At 43.3% G+C, this 27,157-nt stretch overlaps 1 protein-coding gene across 1 annotated transcript in view; it reads left to right on the top strand.

The window, feature by feature from the left end:
- CFAP92 (cilia and flagella associated protein 92 (putative)) overlaps positions 1–27,157 on the top strand; it is a 71,007-nt gene that overhangs the window by 40,966 nt on the left and 2,884 nt on the right. The window contains exons 10-14 of the mRNA XM_043588243.1: positions 3,655–3,849; positions 5,789–6,086; positions 25,101–25,265; positions 25,829–26,041; positions 26,129–26,273. Of these exons, the coding sequence (XP_043444178.1) occupies positions 3,655–3,849; positions 5,789–6,086; positions 25,101–25,265; positions 25,829–26,041; positions 26,129–26,273 (1,016 nt within the window). The remainder of the gene's footprint in view (positions 1–3,654; positions 3,850–5,788; positions 6,087–25,100; positions 25,266–25,828; positions 26,042–26,128; positions 26,274–27,157) is intronic.

The raw sequence follows: 27,157 nt of genomic DNA, 5'->3' as shown, positions 1-27,157 counted from the left end.
TGTTGCAGAGATTGAAATAAGCATTGTAAACTATGTCAGTAAACTTAAATATGTACAAGAAATTCCAAATATATAAAAATGTTTTCAGAGGAGATAGTTTAGAGGTTTCTGGATATAAAAGTTAATGTAAAAATCTATTGAATGTCTGAATACTATCTACATACAAAAATCATTTTTAAAAAAGTTAATACTTTTAAGTATCATAAAAATATGAAATTTGCATGAATAAATTCAACATAAAGGAGTGGAAGACCTCTATCACGAATACTATGGAACTTTTAGAAACATTAAAGAAAACCTAAATAAGCGAAGAGACATACCATGTTCATGGATTTGAACACGTAATAATGTAGAGGTGTCAGTTATCCCCAAATTGGATATATAGATTCAATGCAATATCAATTTAAAAATGCCACTTTTTCAAAAGTACGGAACTTGAAAATCTGATTTATGAATTTACATCAGCCTGCAAAAAATACATTCTTGAATAAGAACAAGATGAGAGAACTTGCTCTACCAGATATCGGGACTCATGATAAAACCACAGTGATTAAGATCATGTATTGGTTCAGGGATAGACAAGCAGATGTATGGGATGTAATAGAAAATCCAAAAAGAGACCTACATGTAAGTGGTAACTTGACATATGACATATGCAGATTGAAAACTCAGTGGGAATGAATTTTTTTTTTAATTTTTTTTTCAACGTTTATTTATTTTTGGGGGACAGAGAGAGACAGAGCATGAACGGGGGAGGGGCAGAGAAAGAGGGAGACACAGAATCGGAAACAGGCTCCAGGCTCTGAGCCATCAGCCCAGAGCCCGACGCGGGGCTCGAACTCCCGGACCGCGAGATCGTGACCTGGCTGAAGTCGGACGCTTAACCGACTGCGCCACCCAGGCGCCCCAGGGAATGAATTTTAAATACATTAAAAGTGTGAATTTAGGGGCGCCTGGGTGGCGCCCCAGGGAATGAATTTTAAATACGTTAAAAGTGTGAATTTAGGGGCGCCTGGGTGGCGCCCCAGGGAATGAATTTTAAATACGTTAAAAGTGTGAATTTAGGGGCGCCTGGGTGGCGCAGTCGGTTAAGCGTCCGACTTCAGCCAGGTCACGATCTCGCGGTCGGGGAGTTCGAGCCCTGCGTGGGGGTCTGGGCTGATGGCTCAGAGCCTGGAGCCTGTTTCTGATTCTGTGTCTCCCTCTCTCTCTGCCCCTCCCCCGTTCATGCTCTGTCTCTCTCTGTCCCCCAAAAATAAATAAACGTTGAAAAAAAAAAGTGAATTTACATAACGCAATATCACTTTACACCCACTAGTCTGGCTAGAATAAAAACGTCAGATTATAGCAAGTGTTGACAAGGATGTGGAGAAATCAGAATTGTTATTCACTGCTGGTAAGAATTAGGTGAATTAGATGGTGTAGTCACTTTGGAAAATAGTCTGGCAGTTCCTCAAAAGAGTTACTATTTGACCTAGCAGCCCCACTCCGAGGTAAATGCCCAAGGTAAATGAGACTATATATCTACGCTAAACAGTATATAACTTTATAACAAGATTATAATAGCCATTAGGGGGCACCTGGGTGGCTTAGTTGGTTAAGCATCTGACTCTTGCTCAGATCATAATCTCACGGTTCATGAGTAAAAAACGATTGAAGTATCCACATTAAATGAATGAATTGTATGGAGTGTGAATTAAATCTCAATTGAAAAATACCTCTGGGGGACACCTGGGTGGCTCAGTTGGGTTAAGTGACCAACGCTTGGTTTCGGCTCAGGCCATGATCTCACAGTTTGTGAGTTCAAACCCTGTGTTGGGCTTTGCGCAGACAGTGTAGAGCCTGCTTGGGATTCTCTCTGCCCTTCCTCTGCTCATGTTCTCTCTCTTTCTCAAAATAAATAAACGTTATAAATAAAAAAGAAAAGTACCTCTAGTGGGCAAAAAAAAAAAAAAAACTGAGGAAAGGAGAAAATTTTTTCAAAAAATGGTGTTGGGATAATTGTTTATCCAGAAGAAAAAAGGAAAATAATTTCCTACATTGAACCATTCACACATATCAATTCCAGCTGGATTAAAAATCTGTGTACATTTTCAACTTTCTAAAAAAATTTTTAATGGTTATTTTTGAGAGAGAGAGAGTGCACAAATAGGGGAGGGGCAGAGAGAGAGGGAGACACAGAATCCGAAGCAGGCTCCAGGCTCCGAGCCGTCAGTACAGAGCTTAACGTGGAGCTCGAACTCACAAACCATGAGATCATGACCTGAGCCAAAGTCGGACGCTCAACTGACTGAGCCACCCAGGTGCCCCTCAACTTTTTATTTTGAGATACTTACAGATTCACAGGAAATTTAAAGAATGTCACAGAGATCTCACAGACCCTTTCCCCACAGTGGTTACATCTTACCTAAGTACAGTACAATATCTAAACCAGAACGCTGACACCAATACAATGTGTGTGTTGTCTGTGCCAGTTGGTCAAATACAAATTTGTATGACCACTACGCTAATGAAGTTCCACCCTCTTTCTCCGTCCTGTTTTCCATCTCCTTAATTTTTTCATCTGTGTATAATCTTGCATATTAATGGAATCATACAGTATATGACCTTAGGAGTTTGGGTTTTCTCCACTCAGTATAGATTGTGACAGGTCCATGCGAGCTTTTGTGTATGTCAATAGCTCATTCCTCTTTGTTGCTGATTAGTATTTCATGAAATGGATGTACCACAGTTGAACCATCCATTTATTGAGAGACCTTTTGGTTATTCCCAGTTTTTGACTTTTACATATGAAGCTGCCGTGAACAATGACATACAGGTTTTTACGTGGACATAAGTCTTCTTTTCTTTTCTTTTTTTTTTTTTAATTTTTTAACGTTTATTTATTTTTGAGACAGAGAGAGACAGAGCATGAACGGGGGAGGGTCAGAGAGAGAGGGAGACACAGAATCTGAAACAGGCTCCAGGCTCTGAGCTGTCAGCACAGAGCCCGACGCGGGGCTTGAACTCACGGACCGCGAGATCATGACCTGAGCCGAAGTCGGCCGCTTAACCAACTGAGCCACCCAGGCGCCCCAAGTCTTCTTTTCTTTTTAATTGAATTATAATTGACTTACAATATTATATTAGTTCCAGGTGTACAAGACAGTGATTTGATGTTTGTATGCACTGCAAAATGATCACCATGGTAGATCGGATTACCATCCGTAACCGTACAAAGTTATTAAATATTATAGACTCTATTCCCTGTGCTGCACATTACATCCCTGTGACTTATTTATTTTATAACTAGAAGTTTGTACCTCTTAATGTTTATTTGTTTTTGAGAGAGAGAGAGACAGAGAGACAGAGCATGAGCAGAGAAGGGACAGAGAAAGAGAGAGGGAGGTATAGAATCTGAAGTAGGATCGTCAGCACAGAGCCTGACACGGGGCTCGAACTCACGAGCTGTGAGACCATGACCTGAGCCAAAGGCGGATGCTCAACTGACTGAGCCACCCAGGCGCCCCTCTGCTTGTGTGTTTTTAAGCAAGCAAAAAGAGAAAGAAAGGGAAAAGAAAAGGAAAAGGCTCTTGCCAAAGGGCAAAACCGCGGAGCATTCTGGGGGCCTGCAGAGCGGTGCTGGTAAAACCCTGCCCTGCGGGCTCCTTGCAGAAACACCAAAGCAGAACACGGGAAATGCAAGGTGCTCTACAACTCCGCGCTACTGTTTCGCCACCGCCTGTACGCAGACCTGGAGACTGTCCTGTACCAAGTGCACCTCTTCAAGCCGCTGGTGCAGCTCATGAAGCACTCGGTGCTCTACGTCCGCAACACCGTTCCAGAGAAGACCTTCCAGGCCCTGACCAGGTGTGCCAGGCTGCCACGGAGATGAAGGTCCCCTCCCTCGGGGCGGGCGCTGGGGCCTCGTGGGGGGGCCCCTCCAGGGGCAGTTGTTGATACTCTTCATGCCCAAAGGAGTCGAACCAGGAGTGGAGCACAGTTCCGAGGGACCCCAAGCTTCTGTCATGCCCCCTCCCCCCCCCCAGGGGGTTTTGGAATCGCACTGGGGAAGGGAGGGCGGTTGACTTGAACAGGGGTCACATGATGCTCTCTGCTGCTCTTGGGGAATAATAGCCTAGAACAGCGTGAGCAGTGAGTGGGGGAGGGGGGGGTTTAAAACCCCTTTTCCCAGTGAGTGATGAGGACCAGAACCAGATCCACCAGGCCTGCAGCAGCTGTCTCTACCAACTGGATGTTTGCTTTTGTTGGCTTCTTCCCCAGCGGCCTGTCCAGAAAGCCACCGTCAGAAAGGCATCCTCCAAAGATCTAGATCTTAAACAGGGCATGCCTTAATCTGTGCTCAACCCTGGGAAGCTGTGTGCTCCTCCAGCTGGGTTGAGCACGGCTCATGCTCCAGGAGGACCTCCTCCCTTCACGTAGGGAACAGCCACTGCCCGGTAGCAGTGGGGCCGAACGAGGCACACCCAGTTTGGAAGCAGAGACGGAGAAAGCATAGTGCGGTGGGGCTCCTGGGACCCTGGCCAGCCTGTGCCGGGCTTCGTGGGGGCAGCGAGGGACCGTGGCTGGTTCTTTCAGGAGGTCAGGAAAGGCTGACCTTGAACGTCTGTGAGCGGGCATTCATCAGGTGGACAAGTCCTCTCACTGCCGTCTGGGGCAGGGTTACCGACTGTCTCTTTACACCTTTAAAAGCAGCAACAGCCGTGGCCGAGACGTGGCGCCCAGCTGATTGAACGTATTAATGAAGGAGAGGGCAGAGGCAAGAGAGAGAGGAAGGGAGAGAGCCCAGACGCGGAGAAAGAGGACTTAGTCCTATTATTTCCCACTTCTCCACGCGCGGGTCTGCCTGAGGGGCTAGGCAGGGTAGCCCTGAAACAGTAGGCCGAAGCTGCAACTCAGGAAGGGTCGTGTGTGCAGTGGGCCTCAGGCTCATGGTGGGGAGGTGCTGGGACATGGGGGTGTCCAGAGCCTTGGCAGTCAGTCAGAGGAGGCTGGACCCTGCCCTGTCCTGCCCTGCTGGAGACAGGAAGTAGCTGGGGTGGGGAGGTGTTAGGGAAAGGAAAGAAAACCGCTATTTATGAAGTGCTGGCTGCATCCTGGGCAGCTGCCCTCATCGTGGCTTTATTCCCATCTGCAAGGTCCCATGGTGGCCAGAGAGCTCAGCGGGTGAGAGGCAGAGCCGGCCATCCTCAGGCATGCCCCCTCGCGGTGGACCTTGGGAGTGTCAGAGACAGTGAGCAGCGAGTAACAGCTGCTATATGTATGTTGTAGAACATCAGCGTCAGCCAAGTGCCCAAGGTGCACCGGCCCCCCTGGGAGAGGGCAGCGAGGAGGAGTCTCAGGGCAAGGGACGTGGTGGGGGGGGCATGGGTGGTGGCCGCTCAGTCCTGAGCTTTGCGGAGACACGAGGCTGTGTGTGTACTGCCTTCTTCCTGCGGCAGGAGCTCTGAGATCCACACCCCTGACCAGCTAGCTGGTTGGGGATAAACCCTGATGGGGCACAGGTTGGTGACAGGCGTGGAATAAGGCCACGGTAGCAGAAAAATAATCAGAGTGGACTGTGGAAAGCCCTTAACTTCTGGGAGCTGGGAGGAGAGCGCAAAGGGGGCATTGCGTTTTGTGGGCTCGTCCAAGTGGAGTCTAAACTCTGCGTGTATGAGGTCTGTGATCTGGGACCAGCTGGCCAACCTCTGAGCTCCCTTTGGTGTTGTGAAATGGGGCAGCTTTCGCCCATCTTGAAAGGTTAGACGAGGCTGTGTTGCGGGGGGGGGGGGCCTCTGCGTTTCAGGATCTACTGCATCTGCTATCACAGCAGCAAACTCAGGGAGGTGATCACAGGAGACCTGCTGCCATCCTCCGCCATGGTCAAAGACTTGAGCCAAGAGCTGGGGCTGCCCATTTCGCAAGAAGCCCTCACAGATGGAAAGCCGTCGGTCTTGCCAACTCCTCCAGCCCCCAATCTCGAGGATTTCCGAGGTCAGAAATCCGACCTCGCTTATGAGATCCAAGCCCACCAGGAGAAATATCTGCGGTGGCGGAACGCCATGGCGCTAAAGAACAGAGGCCAGGAGCGCAGCCTGATCCAGGTGGGCACTCTCTCCTCCCCGGGTCAGGGGTCCCAGGCCTTCGCCCCACCTGGGCTGTCCAGTCACCACGGGGGATACAGGGCAGAGGACCAGTTCCTGTACCTGCTCTCCTGGGATCCCGGGCAGGTTGCATAAGAGGTGCCGGGTTGGGGGCTGAACCAGGTCAGAAGCGTTCACTCCCAGCCATCAGGTACCCATCGTTCCTGAAAGTGAAAAGGAATGCTCTTAGGTGTTCTCACCTTTACCTTGGCCCCGGAGTTCACCTTGAAGGCTGGGCGCTAAGGAAAATCTCCCTCCCTCCACAGCCACCAAGAAGGCTTAAAACACTGACATCCAAGGTATGACTTGAACTTGTCCGCCCACGGTCTGTGTGAAGCACCTCCCTCCCCCCAATCTCCAGGGAGACAAAAGTTCAGAAAGAAGTTTGTGAGCTTTGCAAGTGGATATTGTTTATGAAAACCAGCAAAGAGGTTGTCTTCCCATTTGTGTGGAGGTTTTTGGTTTTTTCAAAAGAACCAGTTCTTGGATTCATCAATCTGCCTTTTCTCTGGTCTGTTTTCTAATTAACGTCAGCTTTTATCTTTTATCATCTTTTAAAACTTTTTCTCTTCTTTCTAGTGTCTTTAAATTTTATTATTGAAGTATAATTGGCATATCGTTAGTAAGTGTAGTCACCATCTGTCACCAAAAAACATTATTACAGTATTATTGACCATATTCCCCATGTCGTAATTTGAATCTCTGTGGCTTATTTATTTTATAATTGGACATTTGTACCTCTTAATCCCTTTTATCTATTTCACCCATCCCTCCACTCACATCCCCTCTGGAAACTACCAGTTTGTTTTCTGTTTTTAAGAGTCTATTTGTTTTTTGTTTGTTTGTTCATTTGCTTTATTTTTAGACTCTACATATAAGAGAAATCATATGGTATTCGTCTTTCTCTGACTTACTGTACTTAGCATTATATTCTCCAACCCCATCCATGTTATTGCAAATGGCAAGATCTCATTCTTTTTTTATGGCTGAGTAATATCCCATTGTACATATATACCACATCTCCTTATCCATTAATCAGTTGATGGACACTTGGGCTGTTTCCCCATCTTGGCTATTGTAAATACTGCTGCAGTCAACATAGATGTGCATGTATCTTTTCAAATTAGTGTTTTCATTTTCTTTGAGTAAATACCCAGTAGTGGAATTACTGGATCCTATGGTAGTTGTATTTTTAATTTTCTGAGGCACCTCCATACTGTTTTCCACAGTGGCTGCACCTTTCTAGCTTCTTGAGTTGACTATTTCATTCATTTTTATTCTTCCTTATTTAATAAGAAAGGCTACACATTTTCCTCTGTACACATCCTTGGCCACATTCTGTAAAGTGTTACATGTATTGTATGTTGCGATTGTTATTTGCCTGAAATGTCTTAGAAATTTCAGAACAAAACAAGACCTAGATACAGTCCTAGAAAAAAGTCGAACCACTGAGAGTATGAGCAGTCTTCCCTGACCCCCTTATTCTACTTTCTCAATGCACTTACTCAGGTACACACTTGCGCACACATGCATTCAAGTACACAAATGTATCACATTCATTTATGGGTTAACACTGTTTTGTTAATGCCATTTAACACAGGGCCTTGAAGATTTTATAAAAATATGCCTGTACAGAATTTTGTAATATGTTTGTACAATTAATATCTTCCTATCATCTGTATTTTATTGAAACCACTTGGAAATATTGTTTCTATTATCTCAGTTATTGCTAATTTCAAATGGCCTTAAGTAGCTTATCCATGCTATAATCAATCATTGAAACCCAGCCACAACTTAATTTTTCTATTTTTACTCTAAGATATAATTTACATACCATAAAATTTAATCATTGTAAGTGTATATAAATCAGTAATTTTTAAGCAAATTTGTGGAGTTGTGTACAACACAATCCAGTTTTAGAACATTTCCATCCTCATAAAATTTTTCCCTATTGCTTTTTGAAGCCAATCCCTATTACCGCCTCCAGCCCCAGGTAACCACTGATCTGCTTTTTGTCTCTACAGATTTGCCTTTTCTAGACATTTCATGTAAATGGAATCAGACAACACGTGGCCTTTTGTGTCTGGCTTCTTTCACTGAGTATAATCTGAGGTTCATCCATGTCGCCGAATGTATCGATAGTTCCTTTTTAAAATTGATGAATAGTATTCCATTGATTGGATGTATCACATTAACAATTTTGTTTAATGTGTATTCTTTTGAGAGAGAGACAGAGAGCGAGCAGGGAGGGGCAGAGAGAGAGAGACAGAATCCCAAGCAGGCTCTGTGCTATCAGCATGAAGTCCGATGCGGGGCTTGAACTCACTTGAGATCATGACCTGACCCCAAATCAAGAGTCAGATGCTTAACCAACTGAGCCACCCAGGCACCCATGGGTGTATCACATGTTTACTTATTCATTCCCCACTTGGTGAAATTTGTATTGTTTCTAGTTTGGGACTCTTATGAATATCGCTGGTTTGAACATTTGCATACAGATCATTATGTGAAAATGTATTTTCATTTCTCTCAAGTAGAAACCTAGATAGAGAATTGCTGGGTCATGTGGTAAATTTAACATTTTAAGACATTTTCAAGCAGTTTGACAATGAAGTTGTACCATTTTACACCACAAAAAGCACTCCAAGAGTTGGTTTCTCCACATCCTCGCAAACACTTGTTACTGTCAGTCTTTTTTCATCTATCTATCTATCTATCTATCTATCTATTTATTTTTGAGAGAGAGCGAGGGCATGAGCTGGAGAGGGGCAGAGAGAGAGAGAGAGAGAGAGAGAGAGAGAGAGAGAGAGAGAGAGAGAGAATGCAAAGCAGGCTCCACAGTGCCAGTGTGGAGCCTGATGCCAGGTCAAATTGAATCCATGAACCGAGTGATCATGACCTGAGCTGAAATCAAGAGTCAGACGCTTAACCAACTGAGCCACCCAGATACCCATTGGATATCTCTTAATGTACTTATTAATGATGTATATATCTCTGGTAACTATTCATATATTTTACATGTTTTAAAATCAGGTTGTTTTCTTGTTGAATTGTAAGAGATCTTTATTTTGGATATAGTTGCTTAATCAGAACTATGATTTGCAAATATTTTCTCTGTATATGTGGCTTGTCTCTTTCTTAATTGTGGTAGGAAAAACTCGACGTGTAAAGGCTTTTAATTTTGATGAATTCCAGTTTATCAGTGTCTTTGTCTTATTGATCATGCTTTTGGTGACATAGCTCAGGGCTCTGCTTAACCCAAGCTCACAAAGATTTTCTCCTGTGCTGCCTTCTAGGGGATTTGGAGTTTTGGCTTACTTTCAGACTTTAAAGCATCTTCACCAATTTTTTGTGTGCATGCATAATGGAAGGTAAGGGTCTAAATTCATTTTTTTTGCATGTGGATACCCAATCGTTTTAGCACCGCTTTTCAAAAAGATGAACTATCCCCGCACCGTCCCTAAGAATCCATTGATGAGAAATGCAAAGGTTTATTTCTAGGCTGTTATACTCCATTGACTTAGATGCCTGTCCTTACACGAGCCCCACATTATCTTGATTACTATAGCTTTACAGGCAGTTTTGAAAATGGGTTGTATAAAGTCTTTTAACTTCTTTTTCAAAATTGTTAGACTATTTTGGGTCCTTTGCATTTCTATATAATTTTAGGATCACCTTGCCAATTTATTAAAAAAAAAAAAAAACAACTTGTGGGGATTTTCCTGAGGCTTATATTGAATATGTAGATCAGTTTCGGGGAGAATTGCCATATTGACAGTTTTGAGGCTTGTAATTCATGAACATGGAACGTCTAGACTTCTTTTGGGTCTTCTGTAATATCCTTCAGTAAGCTCTGTAGCTGTCACACACAGGCCTTACACCTGATGAAATCTTTGCTGTTGTGAGCTGAATTATTTAATTTTTGAATTGTTGCAATAACAGAAATACAGTTGGCTTCTGTATATTGATTTTGTATCCTGAAATCTTTGGAAACTGGATCATGTCATCCCTGGATAAAGATCTCTTTACTTCTTCCTTCCCAAGGTGGATACCCTTCCTTCCTGCATTAGTCTATGCAGATCGTCATACAGAACACAACGGTTGGGTGGCTTAAATGTCAGAAAGTGCTTTTCTCACAGTCCTGGGGGGTGGGAAGTCAGGATCAATATGCTGGTAGAGTAGATCTCATTCTGAGGCCTCTTCTCTTGGCTTATAGGTGGCTGCATCTCACTGTGTGCTCTTTTCTTTTTTTCTTTAATGTTTATTTACTTTTGAGAGAGAGAGAGACACAGAGCATGAGCAGGGGAGGGGCAGAGAGAGAGAGAGGGAGACACAGAATCCAAAGCAGGCTCCAGGCTCCGCGCTGTCGGCACAGAGCCTGACGCAGGGCTTGAACTCAGGAACCGTGAGATCACAACCTGAGCTGAAGTCGGACGCTCAACTGACTGAGCCACCCAGGGGCCCCTCTCTGTGGCTCTTCTTTGGCGTGGGGAGAAAGACAGTGGGCTCCCTGGTTCCTCCTCTCATAAGGACATTAATCCTGTCAGATCAGAGTCCCCCCACTCTTACTCATCTAACCGTAATTACTTCCTTACCCAAACACAGCCACATTGGGGATTAGGGATTCAATGCATGAATGGGGTGTCGGGGGGGGGCATTCATTCTATAATCCTCCCTTCGCTTCTGTTTGTACTGCCTACAACCTGTAGTATAAAGATCAGTGTGGTAAGAGCAGACATGCTTGTTTTCTTCCTGATCTTGGGGAAAGCAATCTTTGACCATGGAGTTGGATATTAACTACAGGTTTGGGGTATGCTTTATGAGGTTGAGGAAGTTTCCTTGTAGTCTTAGTGTGTTGAGAGTTTTCATCATGAATAAATGTTGGATTCTGTCAAATGCCTTCTTCCCCCTGCACATATTGTGGTTCTTGTCTTTTATTCATATGGTGTATGACGTTACTTGATGTTTGGACGTTAAAACATCCTTTCATTCCTGGAATACATCCCACTTGATCATGGTGCATGGCTTTTTATCTATGTGTTTCTGAATTTAGTTTGCTAATATTTTGTATTTTTCTTGTGATAGCTTTGTCTCACCTTGGTACCCATGGAATACTGGCCCTGTAAAATGAGTTGGTGTTTCCTCCCCTTCTATATTCTGGAAACAAGTTAACTGTTGGTATTCATTCTCTCATTGTTTGGTAGAATGAACCAGTGACTCCGTCTAAGCCTGAGCTTTCCTTGGTGGGTAAAAGGCTGATTTGATCTCTTTATTTGTTATAAGTCTATTCAGATATCTCTTTCTTAAGACAGGTTTGATAACTTATGTCTTTCCAGGAATTTATCCATTAGATGTAAGCCCTCCAATTTGCTCTCATATACTTGTTCATAGTACTCTCCTATAATCCTTTTAATTTCTGTAAAGTCAGTATATTGTCTCCTCTATCACTCCTGATTTTACTAATTTGTACGTTTTTCTTTCTTGGTCATTCTAGCTAAAGATTTGCCAATGTTGGTGGTCTTTTTGAAGAACCATTTTTGAAAAAACAGGAACAGCAGGAAGAGCATTTTTTTTTTAATGTTTATTTTTGAGAGAGAGAGCGTGAGCAGAGGAGGAGCAGAGAGAAGAGAAGGAGACACAGAATCCAAGCAGGCTCCAGGTTCTGGGCCATCAGCACAGAGCCTGACACAGGGTTTGAACTCACGAACTGTGAGATCATGACCTGAGCCGAAGTCAGATGCTTAACCAACTGAGCCACCCAGGCGCCCCTGAAAAAACATTTTTGGAATTTGTTCATTTTCTCTATTTTTCTATTTCATGTTTTTCTACTCTAAACTGTATTATGATTTCTTCCTTCTGCTTATTTGGATTCATTTTGTGATTCTAGTTTCTTTTTTTTTTTTTTAATTTTTTAATGTTTATTTTTGAAAGAGAGAAAGAGCACAAGAGGGGGAAGGGCAGAGAGAGAAGGAGACAGAGGATCCAAAGCAGGCTCCAGGCTCCAAGCTGTTAGCACAGAACCCGATGTGGGGCTTGAACCCATAAACTGTGAGATCATGACCTGAGCTGACGTTGGACAGTTAACCGAGTGAGCCACCCAGGCGCCCCTGTGACTCTAGTTTCTTAAGGAGTAAAGTCAGGTTTTCGATTTGGATCTTTTTTTATGCATGTGTTTCCAGCTACAAATTTCCCCCTAAACTCTACATTAGATGCATCCCATAAACTTAGTATGTAGTATTTTCATTTCATTCACCAAAAAATATTTTGTAATTTCCATTGTGGCTTTTAGAAATTTTGAATTTAATTCTGTTGTGACTAGGGAATGTACTTTGTATGATTTCTATTGAATGAAATTTATTACAGTTTGTTTTATGGCCTAGATACATCCTCAGGCTTGAAAGGAATATATACTTTTCTGACATTGGGAGGAATGTTGTATAAATGGCAGGATGATAAGCTGGCAATAGTGTTGTTCAGGTCTTCTGTGTCATTGATTTTCCTTTCTCAGGGTCAGTGATTGGATTGAGGTATTGAAGTCTCTATTGATGGTCGAATTGTCTATTTCTCCTGTCAATTCTGTTTAATTTTTCTTACTGTCTTTTGGGGCTCTGTTGTTAGGCGTGTTTGTGTTTATAATTATATCTTCTTGATGAACTGACACTTTAATCATTATGAAATATCTCTTTTGTTTCTAATAACATGTCTTGTCTAAAACACCATTTTGTCTTATATTAATGTACTCACACCAGCTCTTTTCTGGTTTGCATACTATATACTTTTCCACCCCTTTGACTTTCAAACTGTGCCTTTACATCTAATATGTGTATTCTGTAGACAGCAGATATCTGCATCCTTTTTTTAAAGTCCAGTGTGACAATCTTTGCTGTTTGTCCATTTATGAGTAATACAATTTTTGATATGGTTTGATTTATGTCTTGTTTTTTATATATTTAATATTAATTTTGATTCTCTGTTGTTCCTTTACTGCCTCCTTTTGTGTTGAACAGATATAAAGTTGTACCACTTTAATTCCTTCATGGATTTTTTTCTTAAAAAAAATGATTTCCTAGTGGTTTCTCTAGGATTCATCTATAATATGCATCTTAAGCACAATCTACTTCAGATTTAGATCACTAGCTTTATTTGGGTAAATGTAGAAACTGTTCTGCTATATAGCTGTTTCCTCCCCCTCCTTTATTTTATTATTGTTGTATCTATATATGCAGTAATCCCCAAATATGGTGTTATTATTGTTTTATGCAGTCAGGTCTTTTAAAAGTTGAGAGAAGGAAAAATGTATATAATATTTTATATTTACCACATATTTATCTTTTCCAGTGATTTTTCAAACATTTATTTTTGAGGGGGGAGGGGCAGAGAGAAGGCAGAGGATCCAAAATGGGCTCTGCACTGGCAGAAGAGAGCCCAAGGAGGGGCTCAAACTCATGGGCTGTGAGATCATGACTTGAGCCAAAGTCAGACACTCAACTGACTGAGCCATCCAGGTACCCCTGTTCCAGTGATTTTTTAAATGTAAATTCTAGTTACCATCTGATGTCATTTATTCTCAGCTTTAAAGGATTTCCTTTAGTATATTTGATAATTTGCAGGTTACTACCAACAAATTCTACCTTTATCAGAGGATATCTTTATTGACCTTCGATTTTGAAAGATGGTTTTTGTGGGACACAGAATTCATGGTATATTTACCAAGAACTTTTTTTTCTTTCAGCACTTTGAAAATGTTATTACATTGTGTCTCTGTTGTTTCTGTTGATGTTTAGCCATTAAATCGTATTTCCTTGTACATGATGAGTTATGAGTCATTTTTTTTCCTTGCTGTTTCTAAGATTTTTATCATTGTATTTTTCTTTCAACTGTTTGACTCTAATATGTACAGGTGTAGATCTCTCTATATTTATCTTACTTGGGGTTTATTGAGCTTCCCTAGATCAGTAGATTAATGTTTCGGGTCTTTAGTTCTTCAACACTTTTTGCGGCTTCTTCCTCTCTCCCCACCCTCCCTTCTCAGACTTCCATTATGTGCATGTTGGTTCACTTATTAATATCCCATACGTCTTGAGGCACTATTAATTAAAAAAAAATATTCTTTTGGGGCACCTGGGTGGCTCAATCAGTTACGCGTCTGATTTTGGCTCAGGTCATAATCTCGCGGTTTGTGAGTTTGAGCCCCGCGTCGGGCTCTGTGCTGACAGCTCGGAGCCTGGAGCCTGCTTTGGATTCTGTGTCTCCCTCTCTCTCTGCCCCTCCCCTGCTCACGCTCTCTCTCTCTGTCTCTCTCTGTCTCTCAAAAATAAACAAATGCAAAAAAAAATATTCTTTTGTTTCTGTTCCTCAGCTTGGATAATCTCTATCTTTGGGTTCAGATTCTTTGTCTGCTTAAATCTGTTGTGTCCCTCTAGTGCATTTTTCATTTGTTACTGTACGCTATAACTGCAGAGTCTTCCTGTAGCTTTTTAAAATTCAGATTGCCTATGTCTTTTTTTTTAATGTTTATTTATTTTTTGAGAGAGGGACACAGAGTGTGAGCAGAGGAGGGGCAGAGAGAGAGGGAGACACAGAATCCGAAGCAAGCTCCAGCCTCTGAGCTGTCAACACAGAGCCCAAAGTGGGGCTCGAACTCATGGACCGCGAGATCATGACCTGAGCTGAAATGTGATGCTCAACCAACTGAGCCACCCAGGCACCCCTCAGATTGTGTATTTCTTGACTTGGGGTATACTTTCTTTAAATTTTTGAAATGATTTTCTTTAGGTTTTTTTGTTTTTTGTTTTATTTTTTTTATTTTATTTTTTGTAGTAATAGCCACATCGAAATCTTTGCTAAAGTCAACCAGCTGGACCTACTGGACAGTTTCTAGTGACTACTTTATTTTCCTGAATAAGGTTTACAATTTACTATTTCTTTACATGTCTCCTAAGTTTTGGTTGAAAACTGGACACCTAAGGGGCACCTGGGTGGCTCAGTTGGTAAATCCGACTTTGGCTCAGGTCATGATCTTGCTGTTTGTGAGTTCGAGCTCTGTGCTGACAGCTTGGAGCCTGGAGCCTGCTTCAGATTCTGTGTCTCCCTGTCTCTCTGCCCCTCCCCTGCTTGCACTCTGTCTCTTTCTCAAAAATAAGTAAACATTAAAAAAAGAAAGAAAGAAAACTGTACACTTAAAATGCATTGCAGTAAGGGTGCCTGGGTGGCTCAGTTGGGGGGACTCTTGATTTCAGCTCAGGTCATGATCTCTTGGTTGGTGGGATCGAGCCCCACCTTGGGCTCTGCGCTAACAACATGGGGCCTGCTTGGAATTCTCTCTCTCTGCCCCTCCCCTGCTCTCTCTTTCACGTCTCTGCTGGTGCAGGCAGTCAGCAAGCGATGTATGAAGAGCATATCAAGGTGGCTATTTCATTTCCTGTGTCTCTCCGTTAATTAGTTTGCTTGCCTGTTGCTTGCGCCACATAGGACGGCAACCTCAGGTCTGCTGAGCAGCTCGCCTGCTCTGTTGGTTTGCTGCTGAGATTGCTGTCGTTGCTTATAATTGGCCCTGCCCGTGGGCTTTGCAAGCTGCAGTGCAGATCAAGTAAGTGTGCGCTCAAGTGGGCAGTGCAGCTGGTGATCTTCCTGACTCGCACACCCTCGGAGAACTACTGCTCGAAGTGCTGGGGACGGCAGGAATGACGTTGACTCTTCCTGTTCTTACTTGAAGTTGAGCACATTTCCGTGAATAAACACTTTGAAGTTTTTTGGTATGCTTTTGGACAGTTTCCAGTGGTTGCTTTTGATGGTTTTGTCCAGTTTTATTGTTTTTTGACGGAAGGATTGGACTCCTTACTCCACCATACTAGAAGTCCTGTCTTCCTCCTAGCCAACTTCAAATTTTTACTTATTTCTATTCTTGCGATGATGTGTGCGTGTTGTGTCTACTTAATCCTTCACTTTACTATTTTTTTTTCTTTCAGAAAGTTTTTGTAGATAATGAACTTTCAGGGTGCTTGCAGGTCCATGGTTATCATTGTCTTTGCACTTGAATAGCACCTGAACTGTTTTTGAGATTATGCTTTCAAATCCCTGCACGCAGCCTCCCCCCCACCACCCACCAAACCCATTGCTTTCTAAAATCAGGAATTGCGGGTAAGTCTGATACCCACCTGATCCTTTTTCCTTTTTAACTAGACTGTCATCTCCTCTGGAATCTTTTAAAACTTTCCCTTAATCCTTAGTGTTCACCTCGGTGTCAAGGTGGGAGCTTTTTGTTTTTCACTGAAGCTTGAAGGGCTTTCCTCCATTTTGTTTGCCCTCTTAATTTGTACTTGTTGGTATTTAAGGTTTTTTTGATATTTATTTTTGAGAGAGAGACAGAGAGTACTAGTGGGGTAGAGGCAGAGAGAGAGGGGGAGACAGAATGTGAAACAGGCTCCAGGCTCTGAGCTGTCAGCACAGAGCCTGATGTGGGGCTCAAGCTCACCAACTGTGAGATCATGACCTGAGCCAAAGTTGGACATTCAACCGCCTGAGACACCCAGGTGCAACCCCCCTTTTTTTTCTTTAAAATTTTTTTAATGTTTATTTATTTTTGGGACAGAGAGAGACAGAGCACAAGTGGGGGAGGGGCAGAGAGAGGAGGAGACACAGAATCCGAAGCAGGCTCCAGGCTCTGAGCTGTCAGCCCAGAGCCCAACGTGGGGCTCAAACCCACGAACCGTGAGATCGTGACCTGAGCCGAAGTCGGATGCTTAACCGACGGAGTCACCCAGGCACCCCTCTTCTAAAAAGATTTACATTTTTGTTCATCATATTTACATTTTGGATCTATCAGGAATGAATTTTATGTATGAGGGTAGGACTCTAATTTCATTTCTTCCACATGATCAATGGTACCAGCACTTTGCTTAAATGCCCATCCCTTCCCAAATGATTTATGTTGCCTATTCTGTCAGATCAAGTTGCTTTTCATACATGAGTTTGTTTATGGGAGATTGAGATCTTTATTGAAATTGCATTTATGAATGCATTATTTTCTTCAAAGAACCAGTGTCTCTGTTGTTTTTTGATTCCATATTGTATACTTATTTCCTATTGATTTCTGCTCTTATTCCTTCTTCTTTCTCTGGCTTGAATTTGCTCTGCCTTTTCTGATTTCTTCAGATGGATGTTTTGGTTATTTTCAGATATGCGTCATTTTATTATCTTAGTGTATTTATTTTGGCTAAAAATTTCCTATGAACATCAAGTGCATCCCTATTTTTATACATTGTATTTTCATGACTCAGCTAAAAATGTTTTCTACTATCCATTTTCATTTTTTTTGATCATTGGATTAGCTAATAGTATATTCTGTAATTTCCAAATACTTTGGGCTTTTTGTTACCTCTGTTTGTTTTTCAGTTCTATGCACTGCTGTCAGAGAATATATTCTGTATAATTTCTATCCTTTGTTGATATTTTACAATCCAGAAAAGGTCAGTTTTGGAAAGTGTTCCAGAGTATTTGAGAAAAAAAAAATATATCCTGCAGTTGTTGACAGTGTTCCAAATACATCAACTTTGCTTTGTTTTTCAAACCTCTATCCTGATCTTTAAATTCTGTTTCTTCTCTCAGTTACTAGGGGAAGTCTGTTAAAATCTCCAAATAGGATTATGGATTTGTTTCTTCTCTCCTGGTTTTGCTTTCTATATGCTCACTTATGTTTTAGATATACACAAATTTAAGACTGCTTTATCCTGTTGATTTGATTTTTATAAATATGATAAGACTCTTTGTCTCTGGTAATACTTTTTAGAGCAAATACCGTAAAATGCATATATCTTAAGTATATAGCCTCATTCATTTCCATCTATGCACATACCTGTGAAACCATTACACAGATCAGGGGGTAGAAGGTTTCTATCACCCCAAAAAGTACCACGCTCCTTCCCAATTAACTACTGTCTTGAATTCTGTCATCATGGAATAGGTTTGCTTGCTATTTGTTGGACGCTATATAATGGAACCATACAGCATGCATCCTCACACTGGCTTCTTTTGCTACACAAATATATTTATAAAGATTCATATTATTACATATTTGTTGCTGTGCAGTTTTCCATTATGTGTATGGCACAATTATTTGTTCTCCTGCTGATTTCCATTTGTGTTGTTTTCCAGGGTTATTTTGGGGAAGGCTATTATGGCTAAAGTTGCTATGGTGTTTTTGTACAGATCCTCTTTGTTGGACCCATCTACTCATCCCTTTGGGCATATACCTAGGAGTAAACTTACTGGGTCATAGCGTAGGCATGTGTTTAACTTTTAACTGCCACGTTTCCGAAGTGGTTGTGCCATTTCACACTTCTGCCAGCAAATACAGGAGTGTAGCTTTCCATCTGTGCTGCAGTGTTGCAGACACTTGAATTTGTCCATCTTTATAGTCCTACCCACTCTGGTGAGGTGTACTGGTATTACATTTTAATTCTAATGTGCCTTTCCCTGATGAATAATAAAACTGAGCACCTATTTTCACCTACTGTTGGCTATTTGTATATTTTCTTTTGTGAGGTGCCTGTTCAAATGCAGTTTTTCCTCCAGCTCATCTGGATTTTGCTTTTTTTTTTTTTTTTTTTTTTTTTAAATCCAGATGAGCTGTGAGTTACATGCATTACAAGTATCAGTTTGCGTGCGTGGCTTGCCTTTGCGTTGTTTTAGTGTCCTATTTTGAGGAGACGTGTTTCAATTAGTTCCATTTATCATGGTTCTCTGGTTAATTTTGGGGGGACATTTTTCTTGGCAGAATGCTAGCTTGGCAGTTATTTTCACACTTTAAAGCTGTCAGTTTTGCTCTTTTTGAAGATACTGTCCTCTCCTGGTTGCATTTAACATTGTTCTCCTTTTTTCTTTTTAAAAAATTTTTTAGTGTTTATTTTTGAGAGCGAGAGTGAGCACATGAGCAGGGGAGGGGCAGAAAGAGAGGGAGACACAGAATCCAAAGCAGGCTCCAGGCTCTGGACTGACAGCAAAGAGCCCCAAACGGGGCTTGAACCCACCAGCTGTGAGATCATGACCTGAGCCAAAGTTGGACGCTCAACCGACTGAGCCACCCAGCTGCCCCAAAATTGTTCTCCTTTTCCTTTTGTTTTACTATGATGCTCCTAGGTGTATTTTTCTTTGTATTTATCTTGCTACGGGTTTGTAGAGCTGATTGAATCTGTGGCTTGATATCTTTACATTAAAAAAAATCTAGACCCAGTATTTCTTTTCAAAAATACTTCTGTTCTAGTCAAGTTCTCTCTCCCTGTCCTCCTGGGATTCTAATGACAAGTTAGATATTTTCACTATGACTTACATCTTATATTACTTACATGTCTCATGCTTTTATTTTTCCATGTTTTAGTGGGTGTTCTTCAATCTGGATTTTTAAAAAATGTTTATTTTTGAGAGAGAGCATGAACAGGTGAGGGATGGGGGGTGGGGACAGAGGATCTGAAGTGGGCTCTGTACTGAGAGCAGAGAGCCCAATGTGGGGCTTGAACCCATGAACCATAAGATCATGACCCATGCCAAAGTAGGACACTCAACTGACTGAGCCACCCAGGCGTCTTCAATTTATACTATACGGTAGTATACAGTACAAATTTTAACTAATCTATCTTAACTCATTGATCTCTTCTGCTGGATGTTCATTCTGCTGCTAAACCCATCCAGTGAATTATAATTTTAATGATTTAAAAAATTTTAAGATTTCCATTTGATTCTTCTATGGATTCCAGATATCTAGTTCAATTCTCCACCTTTTCATTTAGCTTATTATATTAATCGTAATTCCAATATCTGGATTATCTTGGGTTTCTTTCTATTACCTACCTTTTCTCTTCGTTTTCCTATTTGGTCCTGTGTCTTGGCATGTCTCTTAGTTTTTTAAAATTGAGACATAACCGACATGTTCTATGCGTTTCAGGTATACAACATAATGATTCAATATTTGTGTATATTGTGAAATGATCCCCATGGTAAGTCCAGTTAACAGCCATCACCACATATAGCAATTTTCTTTTCTTAGTAACTTTCATATACAATGCAGTACTATTAACTGTCACCATGCTATCTATATATCACGTCCCCATGATTTACTTAAGAGTTACTTAAGATTAAGAGTTTGTACCCTTTGACCATTTATTAATTTCACCCACCCCCTACCTCTGGCAACCACCAATGTGTTGTGTATTTATGAATTCATGTTTTTCTTCATTTTAGATTCCACAAGTAAGTGAGGTTTCTCAGTCTTATTGCATGTAGCATAATGCCCTCAAGGCCTATCCATGTTGTCACAGAAGGCATGATTTCCTTCTATTTTATGGCTGAGTAATATTGCATTGTGTAACACACACACACACACACACACCCCACTCCACATCTTTGTCCATTCATCCACGGATAGACACAGGCTGCTTCCACGTCTTGGCTATCATAAATGCTGCAGTGAACATGGAGGTCCATATATCTTCTTCAGTTAGTGTTTTCATTTCCTTCAGATAAATACCCAGTAATGGAATTGCTGGATCATATGGTAGTTCCATTATTAATTTTTTGAGGACCTTCCATACTATTTTCCATAGCCACTGCACCAATTTAAATTCCTACCAAGGGTACACAAGGGGTCCATTTTCTCCACACCCTTGTCAACACTGGTTATTTCTTGTCTTTTAAATAATAGTCATTAAAATGTGTGGGGTGGTTTTGATTTCCATATTCCTGATGGTTAGTGATGTTAAGCATTTTTTTATTTACCTGTTGGCCATTTGTGTATCTTTTCTGGAAAAATGTTTATTCAGATCTTCTGCCCATTTTTAATCAGGTGTGTTTTGTTTTTTGGTTGTTGCTATTGAGTTATAGGAGTTCTTTATTTAGTTTAGGTATTAACCCCCTTATTGGTTGTATCACTTGCAAATGCCTTCTCCCATTCAGTAGGTTGCCTTTTCATCTTGTTGATGGTCTCCTTTGCCGTGCAGAAGCTTTCTAGTTTGATGTAGCCCCACTTGTTTATTTTTGCTTTTGTCAAATCCAAAAAAATCATTGCTAAGATGGATGTGAAAGAGTTAACTGCCTATTTTTAATTCCAGGATTTTTATGGTTTCAGGTCTTAGATCCAAGTCTTTAATGCATTTTGAATTGATTTTTGTGTATGGTGTGAACTGTGGTCCAATTTCTTTCTTTCTTTCTTTCTTTTTTTTTTTTTTTGCATGCGGCTGTCCTATTTTCTCAGCACCACTTATCGAAAAGACCATTCTGTTCCCATTGTATATTACTGGCTCCTTTATTATAAATGGACTATATATGTGTGGTTTGTTTCTGGGCTCTATTCTGTTCCATTGAACTTTGTGTCTATTTTTATGGCAATACCATACTGTTTTGATTACAATAGTTTTGTGATATAGTTGAATCAGGAAATGATGCCTCCAGCTTTGGTCTTTCTCAAGATTGCTTGGGCTCTTTGGGGTCTTTTGTGGTTTGGTAAAATTTTTAGAATTGTTCTATTTCTGTGAAAAATGCCATTCGAATTTTAATAGGGATTATATTGAATTGGTAGATTGCCTTGGGGTGTTTCCTTAAATGAACACTGTATAGGAAAAACTGTATCTTCCTACAGAGAGGATTTAATTTTCTTCTAGCAGGCCAATGAAGGACAAATTCCCCTAAAAAGGCTTATCCCTTGTTTGCATTTATTTCTAAGCACAGATTTTCTGAATTTTCAACTATAAGCTTAGGGTGTAAACAGGTGCCTTCCTCCTTGGCACACTCTGAAATCCAGTTTTTGCTTCCCAGCAGGGTGACACTTTCCAAAATACCTGCTGAACATTGAACCTCTTAGCTTTTTTTTTTAATGTCTTTTGTTTATTTCTGAGACAGAGCATGAGTTGGGGAGGGGCAGAGAGGGAGGGAGACACAGAATCCCAAGCAGGCTCCAGGCCCTGAGCTGTCAGCACAGAGCCCAACGTGGGGGGTCGAACCCACGAACCATGAGATCATGACCTGAGCTGAAGTCGGTTGCTCAACTGAGCCACCCAGGCGCCCCGAACCTCTTGGCTGCTTTTTCTGCCTGGGTTCTTATCTGCTCCATTCATCTCATTCATGAGCAATTTAGGAATCAGCAAATAAATACCTTGAGAGTAAATTGTGTAGGGTGGGTGGGGGAGGATTCAATGTTTTCTCCTTCTCTCCAGGTTCTTGCCCCTCGAATTCTGACTTCCTTGATCACTATCCAGTGATGTCAAGCAGACGTCCATTTCTCTCTGCAGTCCTGTCAGTTGCTTAATAAACTTTGAGGCTGTATTGTTAAGGGGCACAAATGTTCATGACAGTTATACCTTCTTGCTCTGTTTCTCAATATACAAGGTCTTTTTGTGCCTCTTGATAGATTTTTATCTTGAATTATGTGGTCCAGTCTTCCAAATGACACTCCAGTTTTTCTCGTCTTGGTTTTGTGGTTCCTTTTGCCTAGTTTGTCTTCTTCCTCCCTTTAATTGTAACCCTGTATCTTTTGGTCTAAAGCCATTCTTTTTAAAAAGATTTATTTTGTAATCTCTACACCCAACATGGGGTTTGAACTCACAACCCTGGGATCAAGAGTCATATATGCTTTACTGACAGGGCCAGCCAGACACTCCTAAAGCAGTTTGTATAGACAGCATGTTAGCTTAAAAAAAAAAAAAAAAATTGAGTCTGATATTTGCCAGTTGGCAAACAAGCCATTTACTGAGAGTACTGTTAGATTAGGCTTTTGAGGCTCACTTTCTTTTAAATTCTTCCTTTCTTTGGTTAGACCGAAGATTTAAGAGTTACACATTCTTGGTTTCTAAGGTGGCTGTCCTAAAGACCACATTCATTTTTGTAAATTCCTACTGAATTCTGAAACTTCATTAAAGTGTATTCTGAGATCGAGAGAGTGTGTGCAAAAGGGGAAGAGGCACACAGAGACAGAAAATCCCAAGCAGGCTGCGGCCTGTCAGCGCAGAGCCCAACACGGGGCTTGAACCCATGAACTGTGAGATCATGCCCTGAGCAAAAATCAAGAGTCAGACACGCAAATGACTGAGCCACCCAGAGGCGGCCCCTGAAACTTTTTATATTAATACCCTCCTTTTATCTTTTCCTATGCACACCTTACCATCCCTTTTATATATTAAGTCTCCAGAATTTCAGTTCTAGGTTACTATGCTTTTCTGGTCCTTTTTAGACAAGAAAACATCACTTGGTACTTTTGTCCAAACTCTTGGGTTTTCCTCCTCCCTTTTGAATTTTCTTCCGAGTGTATTTTCAAAGTCTCTGCCTAAATTCCCAGGCCTTGCACACCTGACACACTCAACTAATGTACAGTCCTAGGTTCAAGTTCTCCACCTTGTTTCCTGCTCTTGTAGAATCTGAGGTCAGTCTGGTACTTTTCCCTTCACAGGTGGCCTGCTGTCTCTTGGGGTCTCACACTTCATGAACAGTGTGTCCAGGCTTGGAAGTTTCCTGATCTATCCTGATGTTCCTGCTTTCTTAAAAGTTCCGATTCCCGTTTCCCCCTTCCTTTTGGGGCTTCTGTTATTCACACATTTTGAGTTTGGTTCCCATTCCCTAAACTCAGGCTTGCTGTCTGAGCCTGGATTCCAGTTCACGAGTTCACTCTGCGGCGTCTCACTAGCCCGCGCCCCTGATCTCAACTCTCGTGTTTTGCCCCCAATATTTGTTTCTTTCGTCTGCCGCTTTTAGGACTGCACGTACGATAAATTTTTATCCCATCCCTTCCAATAGCTTGGCTTCAGTTCAGTTTGTGCCTCTGGTCTTAGATACTGGTCCTTCTCCTCAGGCATCTAGTTACTTTGGCTGAAGAGTCCAACTTTCCCTGCAGCCTCCACCCCCAGGGCAGAGAACGCCAGGCGTCCAGAAACACCGTTGACCACTCTTTTGACCTCACGTAATCTCTTTTGGTTGGAACTTCAACCTCAAACTCCAGGAAGTATCATAAAAGGAAGAAGCAGTCTCCCTCAGGTCTGAGGACTTGCACTTTTATTAACACAGACTGACTCTTTCTGACCAACCCTCCCACTGGAAAAACTGGACCAAATACTCAGTGCTCTGACGAAGCCATGTGTGTGCCACCACAGGGTCCTAGCTCAGATGGCCCGTCTGGCACGGTCATCTGGAAGGTGCTCCAAGGCAAGAGTTTTGTCCCTCACCCGATGACGTGTGGCCTGCCTTTGCCTTCAGTCCCTGTTGCTCTCAGCCATGCGGGTCCTACCGCCTTGACCTTTCCTTCGTGTCTGAGTCACAGATTTATTTAATCTTTCCCTTGGTTACTTTGCTTTCTCTTACAGAAACTGCTCAGAGACTAAGACACTGGGGCTTGGCCTGAAGTAGTGGTTAGTATGTGAGTCAAGGTCACCATCTTCGGTTAAGAAAAAAAGTTCCTTCAAAGCAAAAGATGGTGACTTTGCTGGAGGTGCACAGGCAAGTGAAGGGCAGGCTATGTGTGCAGCTTCCTCTTGGGGCCCCGCCACCTTTCCCTGCACTGTTCTCTTTCCTCACTGCTGTTTTCACTCACAAAGGGAGCTGACAAACCATCATGGGGCTCTGGAGAGACGGGGATGCTCCCTATGTAGTCAGCACTGAAAGGTGACCACGGGCAAGGATGGTATATACCACGAAAACCTGAAGCTTCTCCCACTTCTGGCCATCTGAGCCACAAATTCTCTCCGTGGCTGGGTGCTGTGTTCCAGTCACGTTGACCTTACTTACACCAGTCTCCTTTCTGGTCCTGAGTTCCACCCCGGACGGTGAGGCGTTGGACCTGATGGCCCTCTGGCAGTGTTCTGGGATGGAATGGCCGCCCTCGTGCTCAGGAAGTGACACCTGAACCACAGCCATGTCCCAGGGGTCCACTTGCTTCACACAAGCTGGCAGCTGGTGTCGAGGGGCCTGTGTGCGGGTTGTAACTCGTGTCTCTTTCTTCAGAAAAATATTGCCGGGGTCTACCAGGTCGGCAAGAAGCCTCCGAAGTCTGTGGTGAAGGTGATCAGAATCGCAGCGCCTGCCAAAGACGCGGTTTATAACTACAGCATCCAGACCCTGAATTCCACACAGCTTGCCAAGAAGGAGCTGTATCGAGAGATGGCCAAGGTGAGAGGCCCAGAGAGGGAGGCAGTGGATGCTTGCACTCCAGAGTAACAGCTAACCCGGTGAACCCTCTCCTCTCGTGACCATGCTGCCTGGAGGTCAGCAGTCACTCTCCGACGTGCACAAGAGAGTCAACCAGTGAGGGGAAGGAGACGGCGGGGGGGGGGGGGTCGCACCCCGGAGGGAGAGGTGTTCTGTTCCCATGCTACACGTGAATCCTCCACACGTGGGAGAGCCAAGCGATCCTCAACACGTGCTCCCAGGCACCTGTCTGCACACAAGTGCGGAGACCTTGCCTTCCCTAGAGAGCTCTTGTCGCCGTCACCCCGAAGGAAAAGCCTTGGCTGAGGCTGCCAGCACATGACCTTTAGAAGAGGGCTGCTTCCGTCGAGAACACCCACGCCACCCTCACGGTTCAGTTACTCTGGAGGTCTGGTTGTCAGGGACTGTCATTCTGTCCCCCCTATGCTGCCGTTTCTGATACCTGCTTGAGACTGGAGGGCTAGTCGGCCCCGTCCGTGTCTGTTACCAGCCCTTCTACCCTCGTGTCTGCCCCTCGTTTCTAGGAGCCAAGGAAGAGGTTCACGTACTCCCAGAATTACCTCTCAGCCATGGTGGAGCCCCAGGACTCTGAGGAAGAGGAAAAGAAAGCCAAGAAGCAATCCCGCCAGGCCTGGCTCACGGCCAACGGATTCCAACTGACAGGGCTTCACAAAAGCACCGAAAGCGACCGTCACATCAGGCTGCCGCCCGTTGGCATGGTCACAGAGCTGAACGAGGTCCACGGGGTGGGGGGAGGAGTAGGGCCTCAGGCGGGGTGTGCACAGGAACCTCCCTCCTAACTTACTGTGCCGTTCTCCACATAGGAGTGGAGGGAAAACACACCGCTCACTAACCTTCTGGATCGAAGGAGGTGGACGTGGGACCGGCGCCACCAGGACTTTGACCTGTACGGGAAGCCACCACTTTTCTTCGAGCTGCCCCCTTCTCCAGTGCTAAAGCCCAGAATAGGTAAGAGGCCTTTGCGGGGCCGAGCCTCCCGATGCCATGGGCAGTTGGGAACTCTGTTGCTGTGTGTTTGTGGCAGGATCCATTTCGCTTTAGCTGCCCAGACTTTCTGAGAGTCAGATTTGGGTTTGGCGTTAGCGGGCTGGGTGAAAACTCAGGGGCCCTGGATTCTAATTCCAGCTGTCATGCTAACTTGCTGTGTGACGTTGGGCAAGTCGCTTCACTGCTCTGGGTCTGGTTTCTTACAAAATGCAGAAGTTGGAAGATAGGTCTAAGGGTTTTCTGAGCCCCAACACACATTACCCAGGACTGGATGCCTGGCCAGCGGCTGGGGGCAGGGGCTCTGGGCACCTCTGGGACCTTCTGACTCCCTTCCTATTCCAAGATGCTGCCATCCCTCTCTGGGGGAGGGAGGGAGGGAGCCTAGGAGCATGGGTCCCTCTCACCCTGTTTATGAAGATGGGCCTCATTTACAGGTTAACAGAGAATCCAGACTTGTTCGTTGCCAGAGCCTTTGCTCAGGGAGAGAGAGGAGAGAGAAACTCCTCTCTGGTTTGCCAGAGAAACCTTTCTCAGAAAGCTAGACCAGATAGATAAAATGGATTTCTTTCTTCCCGCAAGCCCCGAGGGCAGTGGGTAACAGCTCTGAGAAAACAGGAGGAAATGCTGGCAGGCTGCTGAAATTGGCCACCCTCCTGTCTGGCCCTTGCCGCCTCCCTCCAGAACAGGCTCTGGGGCTGCGTGAAGGTCTCCTGGCCCGGCCCAGCGATGCCAGGCCCCACTGCAGGCCTTCCCAAGCCACGTTCCCTGGGTGCGGTTGGTAGCCAGTGCCAGCTGACAGCAGGCCACAGACGCACGCTGGGGCCTCTCCTCCCCACAATGTGTTT

The sequence above is a fragment of the Prionailurus bengalensis genome, chromosome A2 (genome assembly GCF_016509475.1).
Source record: "Prionailurus bengalensis isolate Pbe53 chromosome A2, Fcat_Pben_1.1_paternal_pri, whole genome shotgun sequence".
Classification (NCBI taxonomy): Eukaryota; Metazoa; Chordata; class Mammalia; order Carnivora; family Felidae; genus Prionailurus; species Prionailurus bengalensis.
Note: the sequence above shows the minus strand (reverse complement) of the source record. Positions and strands in the feature narration are given on the sequence as shown.